Below are 26,448 nucleotides of genomic sequence, written 5' to 3'. Positions count from 1 at the left end.
CGAAGCCAGATTTCTGTCTGGTTGCAAAAGTTCATTTGTTTTGAGTCCATCAAGCTCAATGCCTTTCATAGGGAAAATACCAAAATTATGCTGATGTGTGATTAACATCTCTAAATCCTCCGTACATTATGACTTATTGTAGTCCCAAAAGTATAACATTATGAGAAATGGAAATATTGATCTATGTTGTGTTTTGTGCTGTTACTTCCCTAAAAATGAAAGTAATAATCAGATTTGTGCCGATGTGGTTAATTAATAGGCAATGAATCAAGTACCTGCAGCCTCTGAAGATACGACTGGAAGGACAGCGAGAGATGGAACCACATGCAGACATGTGTATATCTCTTTTCTGAAATAGTCTCCGTTGAGAATGTATAGAAATCTTTCCTGCAGTACAGCTCTCCATCTACAAACCTGTCTCCTTATTTCCAGTATCGAAAAGGCTACACATATTAAGGGTACAGATTCCAGAATTACACTACAGCAGCAAGCAATGTGGAGTAATGGGGGGCATGAGACTCCCACTGGTATACTACCACATACTATTCTTAAGTAAAGTACTCCACTCAAACTGCCCTAGCCAAAGCAATGGTGTAAAAATTTGTCATGTGAAAACGTTCCAGATCAACTGACTTGGTAAAATAAAGAGAGAAAAACTACACAAGCAGGCTTGTAAAATACCCTTTGACGTAGCAATGATGTTATACCAAGCTGGAGGCTCTCCATTCAGTCTGCAAACAAATTAATGACAAATTTTTGCTGCTGTTGTGAAGGGATAGGCACTATCTGAGTAACTATACAACTGATATTGATTTTGAAAATAGCGCTGATGTACTTAAATCCCAGAGCTCTCCCCAAACCCCTTTAGTCTAGAACAAAGAAGTCTAGACTAAACTCACATGATTCAAGCATTTAAATACTGGTGATCTAAGTGTATCCAATGGATTTCTGCAGGATTAGTAGTGATCCTGTAGTGATAAACAAGTAGTGATAAACAAGACCACAAAAGATTTAAGCCTGAGAATAGGAAATACTTTGACAAAAAGGTTGAGAGTTGTGGATAAATGTTTTCCAGTTAGACTCTCGAAGCTGATCCCCCGGCTTAATTTAGGAAAGAGCTGGATGAGATTCTCCAATTGATTAACTACTAGCAATCACATGAACTAGGTGGGCGGTGTGGACTTCTAATAATAATGTGCATACTGCTCTGTGATTGCCAACCACAGCAATGAGCCAAGGATTGCGTCATGGTAACAGCTGTCTTTGTGAAATGTTTAGCAATGAAATGTTTCTAACTCCACCGCACTGTACATCCAACAGTTACACGGTGAAACAAAAAAAAACTTATGGATTTCTCACAAGGCCAATTTACACAATGAAAGCCTGAGGTTTTTCTTTTTTAGGTTAACAGTGTCGAACAAATAATCACAGCTCACAGACAACATTAACAAGAATGTACTTTATAAAGCCCAGACAGACTGTCATGTCCTCCTGGGTGTATTTGCTTTCTGTGTTTCTGGATTTTAATTATTTGTAATTATTGCCATAACCCTTATTAGGAATCAGTGGTTTTCCGATGACGGATAAATGGTCTATAAAATTCTATGTACCTTCACTATATTGTTCAGCCCTACTCCACTGAAACCAGAGGTCACACCCCCTGCTCAATCAATCAATCAATCAATCAATCATTCCAGGTTTATTTATCAATGCATGAACAGTACAGCATACAGCGAATGAATGAATGAATGAAATCCTTTATCCGCAAGCTGGTTAAGAGGGATAGAAGAGTGGAAGGAAAGAAGCTTATAGGGATTAGGTTAAGACTAGGTTAAGAGATTACTAGGTTAAGGTTACGAGGTTAAGGCTCTCTAATCAAAGCTAATAAAGCCCAGTCTGCCTGGAACTCCATCATCCACCTTTTTCTTACATAACTTAGCCAACTTCTAACTCTAAAACGCAACTCACTTTCCATTTCCCATCTGACTTGGCCAGATGAACTGGCCAAATAATAATAAGGATTTCAACATTTCTTTTCTTTTAATGGCCTTGCACAATGCTTTGAGAGTATGTGGCATGCCTTATCGGCAAATAGGATGCTTTGGATTTATTTTGGGGGAATAATAACACACTGTGGCGAGGAGCGACATGTAATTTCATTCTGCTCCAGGAACCTTGTGTACAGCATTGCATTGTTCTCGATACACAGTGAAATCTGCACAGCTAGCGAAAAAAGGCAAAGGCAATTATAAAAAGGTTCAGAGTGCATGCAATGAGGAAGCACAGTTACAGAATGCAAGCCAAGCTTCTTGGCAAGGATGATTAGGACTAACAGTAGTGATAACTCCAGACGGTTTTACAGCCTCAGCTCCGAACACTAACAGGGCATTGTATGTGTCCTTCACTCATCATATCCTATGTTTCTGGGCTGGAAAGGGTTCAAATGGTTATAGTACCATACAGCACCTGAGGAGCTAAAACAGTTTTCTTAAACAGAAAACAAATCTGAAAAAATGAAGTAGCTCTTCAAAATCAACCCTAGATCATTGCTATTAAACTTTTGCTTAATAAACGTTCTTACGCTTTTATCCAGATGAACGGTGATAGTGGCCCACTGACCAGAGAACTTTCTCAGACTGAGAAGAGTTAATCGTATTATGATTTCAGATTTAGCAATCTGTTTCTCAGAATCCTTGAGGGGACATGAGTGCTGCTACCTACCACGGCTCGGTGTTCGAGTGCAGCCTTGGGTATCTGTCTGTTCAGACCCTGAGAAGTGTGGGGCGGTGACTGGGGTTCTAGATGTGTAGCTGGGAGGTTGCGGGTTCAAATCTTGGGTGAGATACTGCTGCCACACCCTTGATCAAGGTTCTCCACCCAGGATGCTCCAGGATCATAGCCAGCTGTATAAATGGGTGTAGTGTAAATTGGTTTGGATTAACTGGTGTAATTCATCACTTAAAATTTCCTCTTTTTCCATGGCTCTGTGATGAATGGGCACCCCACCAATCTGAAGAATTTGTGTCCCAACTTGTTGCAACTCTCACCAGGGTTAGTAGCTCTCTGATTCTGGGTGGACGCAGATCCTGCCTGCATAGTTTTAAACAGGAAATATATTTCTCTCTATTTCAGACATTATTCTAAATTCAGACTCTAAAATTGCAGGTTTGTATCTGTATACTTTAGTGACCAATTCCGCCCGGTTAGAGGTAGAACTGTGCGCCTCCAGTGTTTGATACTTTTAATAAAACAGAACAATTAACTTATTCGCATTTGTACGGCTTTACTGGAGCAACTTGTTTGAGATTCCTCGCTCGAGGGTACACCAGCAGTATATAACCTGAGATTTGACTGTGATTACACATCAAGGACCCCAGCCACTGCTCCACGCTGCTGGCAGCTGGTGCTGGCGCCCAAATTTCTGATCCCACAACCTGAAGTAGGGAAGAGATTACATTACAGGATTGATATATTTGGCATTTTTAGTTCAGTGAATTTCCAGCGTTAAGAAAAGTTTATGGCATTTACTGTACAATTGGAATCCGCTGTATTTAATATAATTAGTATTATTATATGATGTGACTGTGCTTAATACTTATAATAATGCGTAGTAATGCTAAATAATAATACTTAATACTTATAATACTTTTTGCATGGTCTACCATGTTTTTTTTTTCATTTCGCTACTACATATTTATTGTTCTGGTTATATTATTTATTATGTTTTTAATGTCCTGTCTACATTGTGTGGGGTCGTCTGCTGTACTGTGTATGTTCCGACGGGTCAGGGCGAATAAGTATTCTAATGTACAGTACCTGTTACATAATATATATACTGTAGTAACACACTCTGCTTTACTCTCTCTAATAATACTCATTCTCTACGTTTGGAAGCAGAAAGAGCGGTTCAAACTCCGTGCAGAGCGGGTCACCTCGGATAAAAACAAAACAGGAATGAAAATGCTTCTTTGCCTCGCCGTCTCGAAAAGGCAAGAAGCTGGGCATCCTGACGCACACGCGGTGTACCGCCCTGCCCCCATCACCGCACATGAACCGGAGCGCGCAGAAAGGGAAACACCTCTAGCTCTTCCGGAATCTCCGGGAAGCAGCGCCGCTCCTGTGCTCGGCGCTGTCCCGTCAGGGGCTGGGGACCCACCGTGCCTTCTCTGCTCCTAAGCCCATTGGGGGACTCGGAGAGAGGGGGCGGGTGCTGAGGCGGAGCGAGGAAGGGGAGAGTGTGTGTCAATGTCACAGGAGGAAACAGCACCAGCATCAGCTATTTGTGCAGATTACAGAGCGCCCAGAGATAAACACAAGCACTTCAAGAAGTCAGTGACGACCACACACACGCACACCTAAGTTCAGTTCAGCCAAAGGACATCGGGGGACGATTTAAGGTACGCCAGCTTTTCCCGATATTGAATAATACTGTAGCAGCGCGTTTACAGATCTCTCTTAAGGAGCCATTGTTCTGTGCGAGCGTTTTCTTTTTGTTTGAATATTTTCTTAACCACGCAGATGTGAGATATTTGGTCACGTTTTCAAGAGTATTTTGTTAGCCCTTGCCGAGGTGCCAAGCACCTGTTCTATCGTGCTGCTGAGGCAGAGGGAGAGGAAGACACTCGAGATTTGTCGTGTTATTATAGGCCTTACGTTACTGTCTTTGTAGAGAAGTGTACAACCCGTTGAATTTGCGGTATACTATACAGAAACTCCTGAGCTGTGTGCAATTGAGGTGACATTTCTAATGCGTGTATTTCCTGTGGACTTACCAAGCATATTTGAGCCTGTTTTTCCATTTTTCCTTTTTCCAGGAGATATGAATGCGCTGTCAAGCAAGAGCGTGCCGCTGTGCAGAAGTGCCACAAGCAGCCTCCTGAAAATCCTCACCTGCAGCCCAGGTGTGCCTCCAGCAGGTGCCCCGGGCCGGCCGGGCTTGGCAGCGGGGAGGGTCTGTCACTCGGGAGCGGGACACTCCAACAACCCCAGACAGGTGGCCACTAAGAAGAGGGGTTATGACATTACCAGGAACCCCCACCTCAATAAGGTAAACGGCACCAGCATCTCCATTTCAAAAGCAGGGTTCAGGGAAACAGCTGTGAAGTGGCAAGGGTGACATACAGTTTTCACCTGTGATATCTGCATGTACTGTATTTGTGGTTCCTTTGTCTTTATAACGTTCTTGGGGTGTATGGATTATATTGTAATTCATACATTAAAGGACAGTAGTAGGCAGTCCATATTCAGTTCCTCCGTAATGTGTATGTCCAGCACATTTTACACATTTTGTTTTGCTCAGCAAACTCGCAAACAGGAAGGCCTAGGACTAGCAAACTCCTTCTGTAGTGTCTCATTGCTTCTGCCATACGTATTAATTAGTCGAATACAAAAAGAGTGTCAGGGTGGCTTTAAAGCTGGAATGGGAAGATCGATTGTTTCTTGAATGGACTGCAAAACTGCATTTTAGACGATCAATGTTTAGGCCTCAGACATTCATTTGCAGTTTCTGGGAAATTGAGAGCTTGCTTCAGTTAAATTGCCTACGGTAATCCTTTCTTGTTACAGTTCGGTTTTCAAGGAAAAAGAGTATTTTGTGCATTGTGTATTTTGGTTAATAGCGACATTCAGAAAGTTGGTTCTGTTGCCTGAATCCAATACAGGGTGGTGTGATCCATTCAGGAATAGCTGAATAGGTCTGCAGGCGAATGTGAACAGTCTTGACAACATTCTTTAAGAAGAACTGCAGACACAGAACTCACAGAAATGTAAAATGCAGTTTCGCATTGCTGAGCATGGGGCATGAAATGCTGCAACCTGTGGTTACTGTTTGAAAACTGAACACAAAAAAAATACAACGGTGACAGACAATGAGTTCTCTTAGAAAAGTTTCTAGGAAGAAAAATTTGATTTTGGCTTCCCTGCAGTCCTGAATTCCTGAATTCCAGGGCTCTCTTGTTGTTTCATCTCCCAGAATTCTGCAACAAATACTTTATATTAATCAATGTATTAGACAAACCCACAAAAACCACTTAATATGTTATGTAATAAGAAGGTCCTGTAGGGGGCTAAGTCGTTCAATATGGAATTGAAGAGGATAGTCTCTAATTATTCGTCTTCCTTTCAAGAACAAAACATAGCTCAGAATCCATCCATCCATTCTGGGACCAGAATAAAGTGTCTTTATATGGTTTTCTGGGTTCTTGAGAACAGTCCTAAATAGGAGGCCACACATCGCTGGAATTGTAGCGTTGATCTGATTCACTCCAAGAATGATTCAATAATTGAATTGGGGGTGAAAAATATCCAGATAAGCTTGTATCCTTGGAAACTCGGTCTGGGTGTCATTGTGTGAACTGTGCACGTGGCAGTCTTTGACGAGAAGAATAAAATGTGTCAAAGTTACAGCAGATAAAAACTGAAGTCATTAGGGTCACTGCCTTTGCTCTGCTGTTCACTTGCTCAACATTCATTTCAAGGCTTTAGGTGCTTAGAAGTCAGCACACTGCTAGTAAAGAAAGAGCAGTGGATTGATATTGTAAATGAGATGTATATAATGCAATGGATAACATTTATATAATGAGGAAGGTTATCCAATAATAATTTACCTGGAAAAACGTATGTCCCCATCAAAGACCTGATTCCGCTTTGCTAAGTAATTTTAAAAAATATTTTCATGTAGACTGCGTTGTTGTTTTTTTTCCAGTAATGATTAAAATGATGTAGGTCTGAAGTAATTATGTTTCTATAACTAACCCACCTGTCTCTGCTGGCACAGCGTAAATAGTTCTAAAAATGGAATCCTAAACTAGAAAAAAGATGGCAGGAAAAAAAAGCTAAATCTGTAAGTTTGTATATTTTACTGTTTCTTCAATAGTAAAAAGTGAAAAGGAAATGAGCTCACTGGAATGGAGGATTTTACGAGGCGTTGAAGGACTTGGCACAACAGTATTTTGGAAAAACTCAGTGGAGAACTGTGGCAGTTAGGAAAGGTTACTGTGCATTATTGTGTAGAATGTAAAGACGAGAAAGCAGAAGCAGAATGAAAGACAAGCAGTGGGAGTATCTACGATCAAAGTTCCATATTTCTGTTCTGTAAGCATGGATAATATTGCTGACTATACTGTTTCAGGGCGCAATAACGTCTTTTGGGTTTTGCCTTAAAATCCTTTCAGTTTCATAGAGCAATATGTGCCTGCAGGAACTCCATACTAGAGATAAGCACGACTAGCTCAGTTTCTGACAGTAATATTTCACTGGCTGCACTCTTTTGGCCTGTGTGTATTTTTTGGCTTACTCCCAGTATGCAATTTCACACAAAGGAGACAACACTTTTGTTTATTTCACTTGGTTGTGTACTGTACTGCAGCTATCTTGTACTTAAGTGTGCTGACATCCCCTAGCATTGCCAGAGTAAACAGACAGTGTTTAGAGAAACTGATAACACTTTTGAATGAGTTTGTAGAGTAAACGGGATTCTGGTGACGTGTGGATAGTTTAACTATGTGCCTTGGGGTTACTGCAAGTATATTTCAGGGTATGGCAGCAGAAGGTTATTTTCAGGCTCATTCTAGGGGTGTTAGGAGCAATGTGTGCCCTTTGCACAGATTTATTTCCTTCGCAGTTACTAAATCTTAACAAATACTGTCTTCTCTGCACATTCCTGTTTTTTATATATGGTTAAAATATGAGGTAAATGTCTTCATAAAATGCTTATTATTCACTTTTAAAAAAACCCAAACATTTCCTGCAATGTATGTGATCTAGGTATATTGACATTTTTGTTGGCTCTTGTTTCCTGTTTTGTCAGCACCCGAACAGCAAAGTCAGAGGTTAGCTTGCAGTGCCCAGTTTCTCTTCTCCTTCCTGACACACAGCCTAGGGAATCTGCCCTTCTCTGCTATCTGATAGCCCTGACCCTCTTCACCTTTTCCTTGTCAGTTCAAACTCACCTGGATACCAAGCCAGGGCACGTCATCCGTAAAAATTTAACACAGAAGAGACACTGAAAACACATGCCCTGATCTTACTCTCAGTCTACACCAAATTGGCCATGTTAAGTTGTCTACCAATGAATGACCTGGTTGGATTAGTTCAGCTACCCCTACTATTTCACACTGAATACTATTGATGGTACTGTGATGCAGAAATACATGTCTCGGGCTACCAGTATTATTGCAGTGTGTAAAGTGAGTACTCTGTTCCTAGAAAATCAGCTTTATACAGTTTTCTATGCCATTACCAAATGAGGCTCAGCTCTAGGATTTACCAGGAAACACCAGCTTTGCCCTGTTCCCAAGGTAGTTTTATTTACGCTGTTGGAAAACCTGCAGTTTTGCAGACAGGGTCATGATTTTACTACTGTAGGAAGGCCTAGGAAGGTGACTGTGACTAAGGCGAAACGTCTTTCGGAATGCCCAGCTGTATCTGCATATGTTGTTGCTGTGAGGGAGTGACTGTTAGACATGGTCTGGGTCGATCATGGGTGTTTGTGTTCGGATACCACTATGACGTCTTGAGATGTTGGATGATTGGGCTCTGGATCCCCCAGAGATATCACGTTGCAACTTTAAACTTCCACAGACATATTGCTTTCTCTCATAAAAGCATACTCAAACAGGTCAATATGTGTTGCATTCTTGAAGAGCTTCTCTTTATATACAGTATATAACAGTATATCTTTTACAGTTGTTCTGGCTGTGTACCAGCATGCACTACGTAGGAGACACTGGACGGTTCAGAATTTACGTAGCTCCATGGTGTTGTTCGATGTTACCTGTAGCTCTCCCAAGTCCTGGTTCAGTGGCCTGATTCAGCCCCAGGATGAAAGTGCTCTGTGGGACCATGAAACCATAACATTAATTTGACCACAGATCTGCTTTCTTGGCTTAAGGAGAAGGAGAGCACAGGGGACTTCTCTGCTGTGGTGTTTAGTTTCACTCTCTTTGGAATCGCAGCCGAAAGAGAGGACTTTACACAACAACAACACAAGCACAGCAATATAATGTCGCTCTTACAGATGGCTTTAATAAACGAGATGTAATAGACAGGGTTAGGCCAGTTAAAACTTTTTTTTTCTGCCAGCCATTTCTATTTTGGATGGGGAAACTCAAAAGCCCGTTGCTAATGCCGACGCGTACAGATCCAGTTAGTCGGTGAGCCGATTTCTTTAACCTCAGTTTGCGAAAAAAGTTTGCTACAGTTTTGGTTTTCGAAAGGGAAGTACAGCTTAGCCTGATGCTTTCTTGTCATGCTTCCATATGCAGTGTTGTTGTAAAGCCTAACCTCAGTGTCCCTCTTGACCCTGGGTGGGCCAGTACTATATGTTGCACGCTGGCTAAACTAAGGAATGGAAGGAAACATTGTATAGTCCAAAAATACTTAAAGTGAGATATTTTAAGTCAAGAAATGCATTCCACCCCCACTGGTCATTTAAAAGACAACTTTCCATGCACCTTGAGGAAAGATTCCAGCTGGCTCTTGTTATTTTTTTTCACAGACATAATACTGTCTCTGAACTGAGCCTGATGCCGTACCAACACACTGACAGTGATTGAGTCTGGGGGAGAGAAAGTTTGCCTCTGTGGTTTAGTCTTCACGGTTTCCCAGGCTGATTAGATCACACTCTTTTCTACAGTGGTGCTTTCTGTGGACTGGTGAGCTGACTGCAGGGAAGCTGCTGCTCGCCGGCATCCATGTCTTGGGGGGGTTGCTATAGAAACCTGAAAAGGAAGTGTTATGTTCTATGAGATGAAAGCAGGCCTGTGTTTGTGTATTTAGTGTATTTCACATTTCCTACGAGAAAAAGCCCTTAGGGCAGAGCTGTTTCTTTCAGCAGAGGGATTTCCAGTGCTGTTATAACACTTTTCCTCCGATTGTGTGGAACTGATTACTTGGTACAAGGTGCGCGTCCACATAGGATCTGATTGAAATTGAATTTGCCAGCATGAAGTACCAACGTTTGATGTTAAAAAGAGCCGGTAGTTAAGCATCAACCTTTGGGCTAGGTAGGGTCATTCCAAAGTGTTTTTGTGGCGGAGAGCGTGAGAAGAATTAAGAATAAAATGGCTTCACTGCTATTTGGGTCCACACAGACTGTACATAACAGTAATGACCCATGTGGATGTAATGTACAGAAATGCCAAAGTGCCTTTTTGTACAGGTTGTCAGTGCCAGAGAAAAGCACAAAGTGGCAGGATAACCACACATACCACCTTAAAAACAGTGTGCAAGGAAATACAATTAGTAAGATAGGCGTCGGTTTTTTCCTGTTCTTTTGTGGCAATCAGTTCTGTAAAATGATTTAATTCATTTTATAAACAGTCGACAATAAAGCCAATTACTTTGAAGGGTTTCTTTTTAAAAGGTCAGGCTCTCAGAGCAGAAAGTATTTACTTTAGCATTCTCTGTATTAACCTTAATATGCTTATCAGACATCTTACTAATTTATTGCCTGTTTTAATTGGGCCACAGGTTTCTCCTGACAGGACAACACTTCCCAGATTAATATATACTGGTCTCTGCATCAAGTTTGGACTTCTGCTTAGGAAGGAAGACTCTTTGGAGACCCTCACACTTAAGCAAAAAGCACAATGGGGGCCAAATTAAACATTTTGATGACTGGCATTTAAAAAGAAGAAATCATTGAAATTGGTTATAATTTGCCAGGACTCTTAGTGGGGGAAAAAGTGGCTTTCTTATAATGGAAGGATGAAAAAAATCAATTAAATTCATGCTGTATTGAACAGTATCATTGCTGGCAAAACACTATGTCCAAAAATCAAGCATCCAATTCATGCAACAAAGATGAAAACTGAAAAAAAAAGTCCACTGTCAGCTTAATGTGGGGTGTAATGATTTAAGAAATATTTTAAGCATTGACATGAAGTTAATATCTTGAGCATGTCGTATTCTAGGTGTGTGTGTCCTGTGACTGTTTCCTGTTTTTTTCTCCCCCTAAATACGAATTTGCCCCGGTAATTGCTAGTTCCCTTGAATCCAGCTTCCGATTGCTCTCTGCTTAAAGACAGCGTGGTCGGAAGCCCATTAGTGTTGCGCTGCCCTCTGAACCCAGTGGCGATCTAAATTCGGGTACAGAGCAGAGCAGTTCGGGCAGCGCCTGGATCATCTGAGTCTTGATTACAGTGCAGGTAGGCTGATCGCTAATGAGCGTGTTATCCACAGAGCCGGTGGCCAGACAGCACTCAGTCACACTGAGGGGGTGACCCGGGGGTGTGTAGTCATTCTGCCAGCTCATTGGACAGCAATAAATAGTGGCTGCAGGATCCCGTTCCTCACATGTTGCTCTTCCAAGCAGGCCACAGCCGAGAAATTATCCGCGTGTATTTATAGATGGTTCAGGTTCTGTCGCTGACATGATGAGGTCAGATGTTTCCCTGGAGTAAGGACGGTGGAAGACTGCCTCTGGTTACCTCTCATCCTCTCCTTCCCCTGTCTGTGGCCACAGACAGGCTCTGTGTTATTGTTATGAGATCAGTTCCATGAATACTACCTCAAGATGCGACCTCAAGACGTATGATTACTGTATAAGAGCCTGCACAGTACAATAAAATTATTGTTCATGGAAAATGCTGCTCTGTTTTTTAAGAACACACGCATGGCTGTTTCACCATTACATAGCATCTTTCTTAACATTAGCTGACTGTGCATTGTTAAAGGCAGTTTTTCACCTGAAAATTAGCATGTAAATGCAATCTCTTGATTGCTTTCAGGCACCATCTTTGAAAAGAGCAGTGACAGCTGTTCAAAACCACTTAGTTATGCAGTTAGGCTTGAGGTAAAAAGCTTTCTTAAAGCTACTGTAAGTACACCACTTTTTTACCTTTTGCATGAAACACACATGTCGTTATTAGTGTTGTTATTTGAGAGCCCCCAATATTGGACAATCAATTACAAATAGCACAAACACTGGACTATCACCAGTAGCTATATCACCCTGCAGCACACTGAAGCTCAGCAGGTGTGAGCCTGGTCAGTACCTGGATGGGAGACCTCCTGGGAAAGCTCAGGTTGCTGCTGGAAGTGGTGTTAGTGGTACCAGTAGTAGACTGCTAATCCTGCAGTCTGTGAGGGTTTAAATGTTCAGTATTATAGGAGACGCTATATTGTAAAAAACATGCCGTCCTTCAGATGAGACATAAAAAGGAGATCCTGACTCTCTGTGGTCATTAAAAATCCCAGGACGTTTCTCTAAAAGAGTAGGGGTGTAACCACAGTGTCCTCGCAAAATTTCCCCCTGGACGTTACCAGTCATGGCCTCCTAATAATCCCCATCTCTGAACTGGCTTTATCACTCTGTTCTCTTCTCCGCTGATAACTGGTGTGTGGTGAGAGTACTGGTGAACTTTGTCTGCTGATGCATCACCCAGGTGGGGCTGCACACTGGTGGTGGTGGTGGAGGGGATCCCCATTACCTGTAAAGAGCTTTGAGTGGAGTGTCCAGAAAAAACGCACTATATAACTGTAAGGATATTATTATTGAAATGACTGTATAAAATGCAAATTATTAACAATTGTGTATAGCATTTTCAAACTACGCAAATATCAGAACTCTTGTTTAATATAATCCAAGTAATGTTATAAGTCAATTTCTAAAGTTTTGTTTAGTTTTGCATTTTGCAAGAGCCAAAACTTTTTAAAAAAAAGTTTATCTTAAAAATCCTTGTAAGGGCAGCTGAGTGGATAGTTTATTGTTATAGAGCTAGAGTTTGCCAGGAGAACATAAGAATTTCTGTTGTCTTGTTTGGTTTACAGTACTTAACTCTTCTAGTTTACAAAGCATATCCTATCAATACATGTCTTTTAAAGAGATAATATGGTTTGGTTTCGACATTTTGATTGTATAGCAGATGTAATGTTCTAAACTTCCAGTACACATTGTCTGCCTATCTGCGCCATAAATACTAGTTATCAAATATCAAATACAGTTATCATATATAAAATATCATAAAATAATATCATGTATAAATTCTGTTCAATGAAAGAGAAACCTAATTTGACCCAAGCAAAAAGCTGTATGAAGTCAACAGATTCTTTCTTATCAGAGTGATAAGAGCTCTAGCTCATTGTAACTTATAGCAAATGAACTTTGTTAACAAGTAATAGTTAAGGGATATTAGTTCATGGCATGCTTGAGTTCAGTTGATTGCACAGAGGCTGAAATGGCCAGACTGCAGATTTGGATGGTTCCAAATAAAACCTCATTGTTTTATGATTTATTATGAAAAGAAAATGTATCAACATTAACATGTTTTGTAAAACAAAACAAACACTACAAGTAAGTGATTTTTGCAGTGTTCTTTTTGCATTTCAGTAAGGAGTAATTTTCATTCAGGGCAGGATGACGCAACAGAATTCTTATCTTTCCATGATAATACAATAAAATATTTTCAAAAGCCTGTGAAACCAACAGGAAGAAAGCCTGAAAAATATCTAAGCTCAATAGTCTCAGTTACAAGGTCGTATTAATGCTGGCTGCCATAAATTGCAGCTTATGGTACCTAAAATCCATAATAATCTTTATTTTATATTCCACTTTTTCATGAACCATCATCTCATGGTGCTCTCCAATAAAACAAAGGAGACAGATCCACAGATGTACACAAATCAATATGCTAAATGTAGCAGAATTGAAAGCTGGCGTTTGAAAGTATATTTTAAGATGGGATTTGAAAGTGCTGACCAGATCTGATCAATCGACAGCCGACAGGCTTCCCGGGGTACAGAGCCTTGACTTGGACAATTTGTAGGTATATACTGTAGGTATTTAACAGTTCACAGGGATAGGCAGGAGCAACACCATTCAAGGCCATGATGGTGACCCACAGTATTTTGAGTTTTCTATTGAGCATATATACTGTACTGTATATGCTTGAGGACTTTAGTTGTAATTATGTTCCAAGCAGCTGAGCTCTGAACATGCTGCAAACTATCCTTAAGAACATGTTTGGATACACCAACTTCCACTGCTTACAATAAATATTTCTGGGGTAAAAAAAAACTTTGCAAACACGGACTTCAGATGCAAGATTTGGATTGAAAATGACATCAATATTTCTGACCTGAGTACTTGGACCACTCACAGTTAAATTATAGTTGACATAATTGGATAGTTGCTAAGGATATCCAGTCAGCTTAACTTTAGTCTTGTCAGAGTTTTAACATCATCCCAGCAGGAGAACAATGCACTATGCACAGCAGTGTAACAATGTACAGCAGCTAGTGCTTGATTCATGCTAGTTTTTGTATGGACACATACTCATCAGCATAGAAATGAAAACTGATACCATAGCTGTGAAGAACAAGACCCAATGGTAAGATATTGATATTAAAAAGAAGAGGACCCAGAGTGGACCCCTCTGGGATGCCAAATGTTACATCATTCATCATCATCAAGGAAAGACAATGCACATTTTGAAAACAATGCTTTCTATTATTTAGACTTAAAGTAAAGACAAAGCAGTTCCAGTAACACCTTTCACTGATCTGTTCACGAAGATGGAGAAATGAACAGTATCCAGTAGGATATGAATGGATAAAAAATCAGACGTCAGCACTTGCCAGTGAAATCATTAGTTATGGAAGCTACAGTATGCATCAGTCTGAACCCAGATTGAAATGACTCTTTCATCGTACCTGCAGGTGAGAGCACATGTACCTGAACAATAGTTAATTATATCGGTTTTGCCTGAAATTAAGCAATTGGCATTTTTTAGTTTGTAACTTTTCTTTGTAGTTTTTTCTGTCAACATTTAACTTCCTTCACTCAAATGGACTCATTTTGAGCATTCAACTTCAGACATTTCTCCAAAGCCTCATTGGTAAATTCTCTATAATTGTACTATGGCAGAACTTGATACCCTTTTTAACATTTAAACCTGGGCACTGGGTGTGCTAGTTTATGCATTAAGGAGAAGTGGAGTGGGATTGAAGGCCTGTCTTGCCTCAGACAATAAGCCTGTGTCCTCTGTGGGGAGTGTGTTGATAAAGGAGATCTCTGAATGAAAGACAGGCACAGTGTTGGCTCACACAATGACATCACCTTCAAAAGGTGAAGAAGATAAATTGCAGTCTACTGTAAACTTTCAACTGCATAAAAGTGCAAGGTCTGTTCAGGCATATCTGAAGCTCAGAACGTTTTGTCAGTTCAATTACAGTGGTGTATTTAGTAAATATAGCAAATCTATATTGTAGGTGTAGGACCATGGCACCAGTGACCATATTGATATACAGATGAAACAATATCTTAAGCAATGTAAGGTTTGTATTAATGTGAAGGTGAAAATTATCACTTGCATGTGCAACAGATGCTTCTCCAAGTTAATATCAGCCCAGCCATCAAAACCAGCACAGCCTGGTAACAAGTAGGTAGGGAGTTCTGTATACAAGACACAACGGCCCGTCAGTCCAAAGCTTATCCTGGTTTCCATGGCGTTAACAGAGAGTCATGGGTCCAGAGACTTACCCAGTCGCTATTCTGCGCAAATTATTCGAGATCTATCATTCTGAAAATATTTAAGGCTTTAGTTTATAGTTTAACAAACTGTTTTAGGAATTAACCTTCCAAGTTCCAGATTGGTGCTTAATGGGTTTGTGTACAGTCAGGAATATTTTATAAACATTCAACAATGAGCTTCAGGATATAGGCTAGGCAAATTAAAGACAAAGGAGGAAAGTGAAGAACATAGAGTGGATTTTGTGTCTTGTAAAGAAAACACAAGACCAAAATGAGATCTAAACACATTTATTAGGTTATTTTTAATATTATTAAATGCCCTTCTGCTGGATGAATAGGCAAAGGGCAGCGACTGTAAACCTGGTAAATACAGAGTGTTTAAGAGGAAGCACATTTCTGACTTCTAAAGCAGTCTCTCCCAGAAGTCTCAAATCCCCCAACTTCATATACAGTCCGTTTAAATTTCCACGCTGGAACTCATCTCATGGTTATTTCACTCCTGATGCAGTCTCGTGTGTGAATGCAGCACAGCTTCAAATTCCAGGTGGGTCAGTTTTGTAGCTCGGGGGCGATTTTCCTCTCAAAGTGGGAGATGAGAGAGAGACAGCCGAGACAGAGAGTCTTGTCTGGAGAGGCTCTAGATAGGCCTATAGGGCTGGCATGTCGGCCTCCTATACAAAGCCCCAGAGTGCAAGCCTTTTGAAAGGGAACTTCCTCTTCAGCAGATAGCAGCAGATCTGTGTTCCACACAGGGGGCTGAGTCTCCAACTCTGGTGGGGAAACATCCAAATCCTTGGAGCTATTTCTAGCTCCTGGTAGATCATTCCCCAAGAAGGCAAAAACTTGTCTGTTTGAGGATTTTAGTGTATTGGCACCACACACATTTTGTGAAATAGGCTTTGTATGTTGAAATAAATCTTTGATATTAAACTGATATTGCTCCAGATATAAGACTTACATTATTATGATTATTATTATTATTATGGGATTAAGGAACAGTAGAGGTAGTCACAGAGCTTAGTGCAGCTAAATGCGCCGTTAATTTAACTGGTGAAGCACCTCCAAGAATGCAGGATATAAATGATATTTGCTGTCAGTTAGGCTGGATGTACAATTATTCTTTTCATGAATCTGGACAGAATTATCTGTATTCTAAGAGAACATAATGATCAAGGTCTCAGGTGGCGTGTGCGTAAACGCAAAGTGTGCAGTTATTTTGAGTTCAAGGGTTGAACTGTTACAAACCTGGACTAGCCCTGATACAAACCTGTCCCGCTGGTCCTTTGTCTGCCCTTCCTCGCTGTCGCTGAGGGTTAACTGAGCACTGACTTTTGCCTTTCATCGCCGTTTTGCGCGGTTCCACCCTCTGAATAAATGTGTCACTGGAATCTTAGAAAGACACCTCTGTCTCATTTGAATTTCAGAGAGTTTCTGCTGGAAATGTGTGTATTACTCCCCGGCAGAAAGAAATATTAACACCGTCACTAGAATTTCAGAATAACACCTATAACACCTACCTATAACACAGTCACATAATGAAGAATCTAGCTTATCCTACCGAAAGTGGAGGAATTGGAATTTTAAGCATGAGAACTGAGGGATACCAGTGCTACCTCTACAACAAAAAATGAATAGGCTAACTGAAGTGCCTTTCCGCAGCCATCTGGATTTTGTTATTTGTCAGGTATTGTGTTTAGAAATACTAAACTTATACTTCACTAAGTGCTTTTATATGGGATGGACCTATGCATTTTTAAGGGGCTTGGCTTAGAAACAGTCATTGTACAGTGAACTCTTATCTGAAAGCTCACATAAATGAGATATCGCTGCGTTACAACCCCTTCCATTTACTGCAGCTCTCTTTTTTTTAAGGCCAGAATAATGTCTTTGTGGTGCAATGAAGGAGACTCGCTGCCTGCCGAAACTGAAAAGACTTTGCCTGGAGCCTCTGTGGTCAAACGAGTACCTCCTGAAATTCCCTTCATGCAAGAGTCCAAGACAAGGAAGCGTCAAACTGCACTGTCAAGCTGCTCGCAGAATTAACCCAACCCAGAAACAACAAATAGTTGTGGTCTCATTGCAGTACTTACAAACTAGGCCCTGCCCTTTCCAAGAGCATTGACTGTTCCCTCATACTCCGTTTTTTCTTCTCAGAAGTTCCTACATAAAGCAGGAACACAGTTTTTATCATATTATTATTGCTGGTGGTGGACATTGTGAGATTCAAAAAACAATTTATAGCTCAGCAGGGCTTCCAGACATACCTTTAGAAAACAGCAGGTTGGCTGATCTCAGTGGAATATGTTTATTTTACAGCTGCCAAGACACCCTGTCCCAGGGATGGGAAAACATTACTTGAGAATTGTTTCCCCTTTTATGGAATCAGAGCTCTGCATGTGTTCAATCTAGAGTGTTAAATCTGCAGTGGTAAAGCAGAATGCGTCGGCCTCTTGTTTGCCGATGCCTCCCAGTTTGTCAGTATCTATGGTAACTGTTGTTAATGTGCTCACTGGCAAGGCCCTGACCCTGTGCCAGCAAGAGCCTGTTTTATGTGTCATATTCTGACCATATTCCTTCCTGAAATCCAGTGAAAACTGTCCCAGCCTTTTCAAAGCAATCGGTGCGCAGTTCCCCTTGTGTGCTTTGTGTGAAGATGTTTAAAATATGTAAATATTAAACTAGGAGAGGTTGATTTGAAAATTTAACGAGGCTGGATGAAGCTCCATCTGGGGGAGAGTGAAGTCGAGCAGCTGCACTGTATTACTGGTTTCCGGAAAAGCCCACCGTCTGGGAGCTGAGCAACACTGCACTTCTCAAGTGCTGATTCAAGAGTGATTCTGCAGCGAGGCTGTACAGCTCAGCAGTACTGTTTAAAGATGGGGTTTTTTCTCCCGTTCCAAAGAGTTTCACATAGGGAGGGTACTGTATATGTGCCCAATTTGTACAGCTGCCAGTAAAAGTCAGGCTTTCAGAGATTGGCATGTGCACACACGTCAGTGCACCAATGGGGAAGGGGGTTGAGATCTGCTCAGATTGTTTTAACATTACATTGTTGACATTGTTTTCGCTGTGGTATTTTGCCCTTTCGACGGTTTTGACAGTGGTAAGGTTTATACAGAGCACGTACTCGAACATGTGTACAGTTCTTTGTTTTTAAAGAAACTGCGCTCCTTAGCCTTTTGAATTCTGCTTGAAGATATGGTTTTTAATTACAGGGCATGTGGGTTGCTCAAGAACATGCCGACCCCACAAGGCTGTTTTTGTTTTTTAAACACAGTTTTCAAACAAGAGCCCTGGGGTATTTGGTGTTTTGCTGTGATCGGGGCCAGGGCTGGACTTACTGCTCTGTCATGCACAGAGCGGCAGAGCTGTGGCATTATTTCCATGACCTCATCGTTCTCGCTGTCCCGCCACAGACCCCAGCGCTCTCTGCACTGGCGGGGCAAGGACCAGAGGCTGAGAAAGTCACGGCTGTGGTTTGTCACGCAGAGTCAGCCATCACATTCTCAAGCATATTCTCAATGGCAACATCAATCCCTCCCAGCAGCTGATAAGAATGAATAAAGAAGCGATGTCTCAGTCTCTCTGGCCCCAAAGCCACTTACTCCAAGTGCTGAACCAATACTCATTCTAGACCTTTTTATTTCAAAGTAATGAAGGGGCCTGACTGAAAATGCATGCATGTACGCATGACTTTGCGTGTGAAAATGACATTACATTAGGGGGCCACAATGGCTTGGTAGTTAGTACCAGTGCCTCACAGAAAACTTATTTCTGTATCTTAGGGCTGAAATTCCAACATTTTTACATGCTCTCTAGGGTCTTCATAATTCATTTATTTTTCTTTTCTTTTGGCCCTGAAGCCATGACCTAAAGTGCCACATCTGGATGTGACGAAGAACCAACAAACATCTTCACCACACAGGCGTATTCCGTTCCGTATTAATTATTCGAGGTTCCCCGTCGTGTGCATTGGCAGTTAAGAAAAGAAGTCGAGTCTCTCGCCAAGTTTCTGTACAACATACTGGGGATAGAGGCTTGGTACCATTCTTATTGTGGCACTAATATATTGTTAACTGGAATCCTTAGTAGACCTCGAGCAGGGAACTGTTGTCAGATGACAAAGCAGATAAATCTGACACAAGGCAGCAAGCAAAGTCTCCCCGGAGAAAGGCGAACGGGTAGCCAGTCTCTGGCTTGTATCAGACCTGCTGTAGGTGCCCTGAGTTCCATGGTTTTCCCTGGTGAAACAGACAGATCTTTCACACTCTCAATTGCTGGGGGGCCTAAGTGTCTTCTGATTTTTGTTCCGACCTCAGCTGTCAGTTTAAACAATTATCTTAATTATTGTCCAGATTGACCATATAGAGGATTTTGGTCTTTTTTCAGCTGATGACTGAAAACATTCCGTTCATTAAAGAGACAGTCACCAATAAAACACCTATGAAACAAAAAACAAAACAAAACAGGGGATAATAGAATTGTCAGAAATTGAGTTTGAGACCCTCTGATTAAGACATTTACTTCTGACTGATGATCATGAGAGCAGTTCCATGGAATCTGGACCCAGACCTGTTCTACATAATTTACCTTTCTCCCTTGCCTGATTCCTCATTCTGATTAAAGACGTGCACTCGCTGGCAGTCAGAAATGTGTATTTTTACGTGTTGAGACACAATAAAAAAAAAGCTAGTATATGCTAGTGTGAAAATACTGGAAAGAAAGACTGAACATCTTGTTAAACTATGGGCATTCAGCAGCACCTCGATGATGATTTGATAATGCGCTGATTTACCAGTGTAAAACCCATTCCTTACCATTGACATACAAGCTAGATTTCAATGCCTCTCACCAAAAGAAGGACATCAGCTCTTACCTTCTTACTCTCCCGAGTCATAAAAAGATTTTGCTGTCTGTTTTGTAACAGGTGATTTCTATTTTAGTATGCTTGAGGCTTTTGTATCAAAGTGTGACAACCAACATAAGTCCAGAACTTGCTTTGTGCCTTTGTAGTTTTGGAGCTCTCCTCATTTCCTTGTGGAAATGCAGGTGCTTTGTTCTGTGCTCAGGGAACGGATACCTCCGGCACATTTCAAATGTCCAGTGAAAATAAAGTATTTCTTTTCATCTCATCTCTGTACTATGCCTGCTTTTTCTTAAGAGTTGACACTAAATCTCTGGCAGTTGGTTTCTTGAGGATAGAATTGTAAGTGTAAGGAAGACCAAGGTTAACTTTCACAACAAACGTCTTTGTTTCCTAATTATTTTTCTTGGAAGGAAAAATGGGAAAATTAGTTAATTTGCATATGAATTGCTTATAACTTTGAGCAACATAAAGTTTGCATTGGCCTAATTATGAATACATGTTTAAAAAATGCAATACAGAAGGCTACAGATAGGTGCTCGATTAAAACAGATTCTGTGTATGTGTTGTATGTAAAGGTTGTTGAATCATAGAGTGCAGTAATGACGATTATTATGGATCAGTTTCAGAAAAGCTTGCACATAAAATAAACAGACCATGCATTTTTTGGTTAACAGCTTATTATGTTTTCAATTAAGTAACATAAGGGGCTGTACATAGATTAGCTCTGGATTCAGTCTGGTTTCAGGCTCTGCTATGGGTGTGGCGTTGTACTCAATTGTGTATTAAGCCTGATAGGAAACAAAGCCATTAAGTTCTCCCTGAAGAGCCAGAGGCTCTGTTTGGGGTAGGGATATTAGGGGATGGGTGATTTGTACAGGTCTTGCAAAATGCCTATCAGTACAGTACTATAAAGCTGAAAACTGAGATAGACTGGAGGTTGTTTTTTCAAAATATGTTAAGCATGACATTTTGCAATAAAGATACATACTGTATAAAGCACAAGTGGCATTTATATAATACTTCTTTTAGGCTTGTTCTAAGAGCAACTAAACATATTTTTCAGGGGCTGTTATTGAATGCACTTGTAATGTAATGCAGTGCATTGCTTTGCATTCATGGAAGGTTTAGCATTGATTTACGTTTCAGTAAGAAAGGATATTCATCCGTCCATTTTCTCCCCATGTTCATCTGGGTTTCTCCCCACAGTCTGGTGACATGCTGCTAGGCTAATTGGCTTCTGGGAAAAGTGGCCCTGGTGTGCGTGTTTGTGTTTGTGTCTGTTTCTGTTTCTGGTGTGGTGGACAGGTGTACCCTGCATTGCGACCATTGCTTGTTGGAATAGGCTCTGGCTCCCCCACAACACTGTGTTAGATCAAACTGATGGTTTAGGAAAGTATCCGCTGTGAATAAGGAGGACTATTTCCTCCTAGGTATAGTTACACGTCCTGTGTCTCCCGCCCACTCATTCTAACACTGGGTGGCCAGTGAAAATGCAGGGCTTGGATATTGATAATATTGGACAAGTGGTTTTCCAGATTTGTGTCACCACAAATGTTCCAAAACGTTTATGGGAAAAAAAGCAGCAGTAGGCACGGATCAAGAAAACGATGACCATAAAACCACAAAGAACACAAAAACAGACCAGAAAAGAAATGCCGTATCAACGCATAAAAATGCCTTTTGCCCTCGGTATCTACAGTAGTTTAAACGTGGGGAAAGATTTTCCTTTCCCAACCAGCTCGTTGTCTGCTACCAATAAAGACTCAGGGCGTGGGGAGATTCCTGGCTATGTGTTGTGTGGGCTTCATGAGTGGAGTGAAGCTCTCCAAGGTTCCCAGAGGTTCGTGAAGGTCAGTGGACATTTTTCCTGGCTGGGTGAGAGGTGTATGGAACTGCTGTGTCACTCAGAGAGATGCACTGCCAAAGTAAACACTAAGAACTTAATATATTAACCTGGGAATTGGTCTTTTATTTATACATGCCAGAAAAGTGATTCATAACTTCCCTTATATTATCTAGGACCATTCAATTCAAGTATTGAAGGGAATTGGTGCACAAAAATATCTACTCCCATGTTTTTTTGGATGGAAACATCAAAGCTTTTGCTGCCTATATTGAATGCCATCTAGGGCAATCAGTGGAATTTGCAATAATGGGTTTATTTCTGTAATGAGGGAAATTTGTTCTGGTTCAGATTGATATAACAAAAACAACTATTTATATTGTGTTAAATTAATGATTCAATTAACTGGAGATCAAAGCAAGCCTGGCCACACAGCAACCCAAGAGATGTTGTGTGATTTTTAACTTTAAGTAAAAAGAAGGTGTGGTATGTACAGTACTTACAGTATTTTAAGATAGCAGGGGGAGACGTACTTAAATTTCAGTGGCTAACAAACACTTTCCTTCTAAATAACTAACAAGAAGATGGGACATCCACACATTTAGCCTAGGTAAATAGGTGACCATTCCGGACTAACGCCATTTCATTGAGAAATGTTGTGATACATTGTGAGTATCTGCATTTCACAAGGGGGGGGGGCGTTGATTGAAAAATGTCCTTACGGGTGAAGAAGAGGTGGAAATTTAAAAGTTGCCCACATGTAACTGGTTAGGTCTGAAATACGGATTCCCTGCCACTGGACGTGACGGACATTGCTAACCCAGTGCTGTCCCCTCTCCCAGGGCATGGCCTTCACCCTGGAGGAGAGACTGCAGCTGGGCATCCACGGTCTGCTGCCCCCCTGCTTCCTCACCCAGGACGTGCAGGTCCTCCGCGTCATGAAGAGCTACGAGATGCGCAGCGACCCCCTTGACAAGTCAGTGGCCACTTTTCTTCCTCTTCTTTTTTCATTTTCATATTCTCATCCCCAGCCCTTGCACGTGTTCACCTACGCGTTGTGACAATCCGGCCTTCTTAGAAGTTCAGTTCAGAGGCGTCCAGCTTTGGAAGTCGTGTAGGTGCTCAACAGGAGCAGTGAAGTGGCTCGAAACCAGATATTTTTGTCCTGAAGTCTGGAGGGTAGTCATGTAGTAATTCTCTGAGAGCCTAACAGAAGTGTTTGGGTTTGGGATCGGTGGACATAAGGGTGGGCTGGAATTCCCTTTGAATGGTTCGTTTTCAGAATACCCGTTATCCAGCATATTCCATTTATTGGCATGTTTCATGGCAGGAGATACTGATTCAGATGGTACACTTTGCTTGTCACTGACAGTCCCAGACCTAGTAATGCCCCAATCCAAACACAACCCCTTACACGATCTTACTTCCGAGTCCTGTATCGGTATCTCCAGATCTGTGGTCTTCTTTTGTCCACAGGTACATCCTGCTGATGACACTCCAGGACAGGAACGAGAAGCTGTTCTACCGCCTCCTGACCTCTGACATCGAGGAGTTCATGCCCATCGTGTACACCCCCACCGTGGGGCTGGCCTGCCAGCAGTATGGCCTGGCCTTCCGAAGACCACGGTGAGAACGCAGAGACCCCCCCAGGTGTCTGCATGGCCCCTGGGCTGGAGGTTCAGCTGCTGTCCGTGATGAAATGTCTGTTCTATGTGTTTCTCAGTCAAAAGTCACTGTGGGCTGTATTCCCAAGGTCCGTAAGAGACAGGACCAGTCATGGCCTCCTAATAATCCCCATCTATGAACTGGCTTCATCACTCTGTTCTCCTCCCCACTGAGAGCTGGTGTGTGGTGAGCATACTGGTGCACTATGGCTGCTGTCACATCATCCAGGTGGTGCTGCACACTGGTTGTGGTGGAGGGGATCCCCATTACCTGTAAAGTGCTTTGAGTGGAGTGTCCAGAAAAGCGCAAGTGTAAGGAGTTACACTGGGTCCCTGTTGAGGGCCGCCGGAGGCCCGGGTTCGAGTCCCTAGCATTGGAGGGCCGACCTGAGGTGGCAGCCGTGAGGGCCCCGACCCGCGTGAACCCTAGAGCGCTACATTGTTTTTAGAGTGGGGTGGGATAGTCCTTCGCCGAGGACGGCGAATTAAGCGGGGGAGAGTGTAACGCATACGGCCGACATTGCAGGTTATGCGAGCTGGCTTACCAGCGCGGTGACGTCACCGCCCTTCCCTGTGAATAACAGGGACTGCAGCCGTCTGGCTGTTGGGAGATCTCTCTTCAGCTCAACTGGCTGGCTCCCTGTTGAGTGACGCCGGAGGCCCTGGTTCGAGTCCCCAGCGTTGGGGGGCTGACCTGAGGCGGCAGCGGCGAGGGCGCAGACCCACGCGAACCCGAGAGCGCTACAGTACATTATTATTACTGGGATTATCAAGATCCAGACCTAAAATCTTAGACAATTGTAATTTCTTATGTAGCTCTTCCAAGTAATACAAATTATAGTACTAATATCATCTGGAACTATTACATGTTCGATAATTTGAAAGCACAGAGTTTCAAAATCTTTTCTCTTTGCCTGTTGCATTTTCCATGCATCACCTACAGTAGCTATGCAAAAAGTGCTTTTCCAATTGTCTTTGGCTCCACTTCATCGCTTCCCCAGTATGAATATGACCACTTCGTGTACACATACGATGGGCTCTGCATCGCCAAAGGAGGATCTGCTGGGCCGGTTCAAGCTGATTCATGAATCTCTGAATTCTCTCACCCCCCCCCGTCTGCGTATTTTCGCTGTCACAACGGGCCCGAATAAACACTCTGTCACTGAGGAAGCTCTTCTTTTCAGCTTGTCCTCTCAGGGCCTCACATCTGCCAGTGGGCGGCCAGATGAAAAGCTCTTTCTGATTCATTAAAAGCAAGGCAGTCACACTGTCTGGGGTTCGCGCTTTTAACAGACCCTTTGAGGGGGTGTCGGGTCTGTTGGGCTCTAGATGGCAAACAGAGTGGTTTTGTTAGAAGACGGGGTGTTACAGAGTGGGATAACCGAGTCACAGAAGTCACGGCTGAGCTGCAATGGGTTTGCTGTCCCCGGCAGTCTCTGTCTCTTGAGGACAGCTGGCCCGGTTTCAAAGCAGCATGAAGTACCTTCTGCTGGTTGCGGGTTGAAAAGGCCTCCTGTTCTCCCCTTGTTTTGTGTCCCCAGTTGGAGCCGGTAATTGACAGATACACAGTGACATTGTTTCTCTCTCTCTCTCTCTCTCTCTCCGGCTCTGGATCTTTTCATGCCCGCTGAAACGATGGCTCGTCAGTCCGAGTTTTTTTAATTTCCTTTTGGAGTGAAAGTCGCACAGGTTGTGTGGAATCCAAGGCCGGCAGTTTTCATAGTGGCTTTAGTCTCGTAAGAAAGACTCTCTTTCCGTTCTCAAAACCATTAGCGTTTGGTTCGCCTTCTGCACGGGGGTGGGTTTGCTCTTCAAATAACCTCTCCTTCACTGCGGTGTCCCTGTACCTAACCAGCGTTAAAGTCACGTTTGGGAAACACATGAAAGTCACATTTATTGACAAGAATCAGAGGTATGGTGTGTTTTGAAAAGGGACTGCAAAACAAAATACAGAAACCCAGATATATTAAGCATGGCCTGACACAGTCCGAACTGAACAGTTGAATTGTGTCCTAAGAGGGAGGCAGTACAGCTAGCAGTACCAAGAGCTCAGAGGAAGGATTTAACTAACTAATCCAATTTACATGCACAGTATGTGCTACAGCTGTCTTTTCTGTCTGGTTTGTCTAGTTGAAAAATCAGGATGACATGGAGCCCAGGGCAGTAAAACCGCAGAATTATGTTGCCTTGTTTTCAGAATGGCTTGCCAAACCCTTTTGGAGCAGAATATTGGGAACAGCAGTGTAAAGAATTTTGAACCTCGGCCATATTAAGAAAATGGACCTCAGAACACCATAAATTAATAACGAGGAATGTGAATAATGACTACGGCACAATTTATGAGGAATATAAGAAAAACATTGGCAAGTTAATTTTTATTAATAATTAGAATTAATTAAGGAATGATTTGCCATGACTAAAAATGCCAACAGATAAAGCCCACAATGATGATTGCTTTTATTTTGTGTTCATTACTGTACTGAATTAATGTACTTTCTCAGATGATCAGTTTCTTTTGTAAAGAAGCAGCTGGTGATGTCGTATTCAAGACTAATAACAGAATTCAGATTGCTCGTTCAGTTGCTCTCACATTGGGTTTGGG

The 26,448-nt window shown here is 42.0% G+C and overlaps 1 protein-coding gene across 1 annotated transcript in view; it reads left to right on the top strand.

Annotated features, from left to right (window-relative positions):
- The first annotated feature begins 3,929 nt into the window (after positions 1-3,929).
- me3 (malic enzyme 3, NADP(+)-dependent, mitochondrial) overlaps positions 3,930-26,448 on the top strand; it is a 63,548-nt gene continuing 41,029 nt past the window's right edge. The window contains exons 1-4 of the mRNA XM_006639188.3: positions 3,930-4,397; positions 4,815-5,047; positions 23,025-23,158; positions 23,659-23,808. Of these exons, the coding sequence (XP_006639251.1) occupies positions 4,820-5,047; positions 23,025-23,158; positions 23,659-23,808 (512 nt within the window). The 5' untranslated portion in view covers positions 3,930-4,397; positions 4,815-4,819. The remainder of the gene's footprint in view (positions 4,398-4,814; positions 5,048-23,024; positions 23,159-23,658; positions 23,809-26,448) is intronic.

This window comes from Lepisosteus oculatus, chromosome 15 (genome assembly GCF_040954835.1).
Source record: "Lepisosteus oculatus isolate fLepOcu1 chromosome 15, fLepOcu1.hap2, whole genome shotgun sequence".
Taxonomy (NCBI): Eukaryota; Metazoa; Chordata; class Actinopteri; order Semionotiformes; family Lepisosteidae; genus Lepisosteus; species Lepisosteus oculatus.
This window is presented reverse-complemented; position numbering and strand designations above follow the sequence as displayed.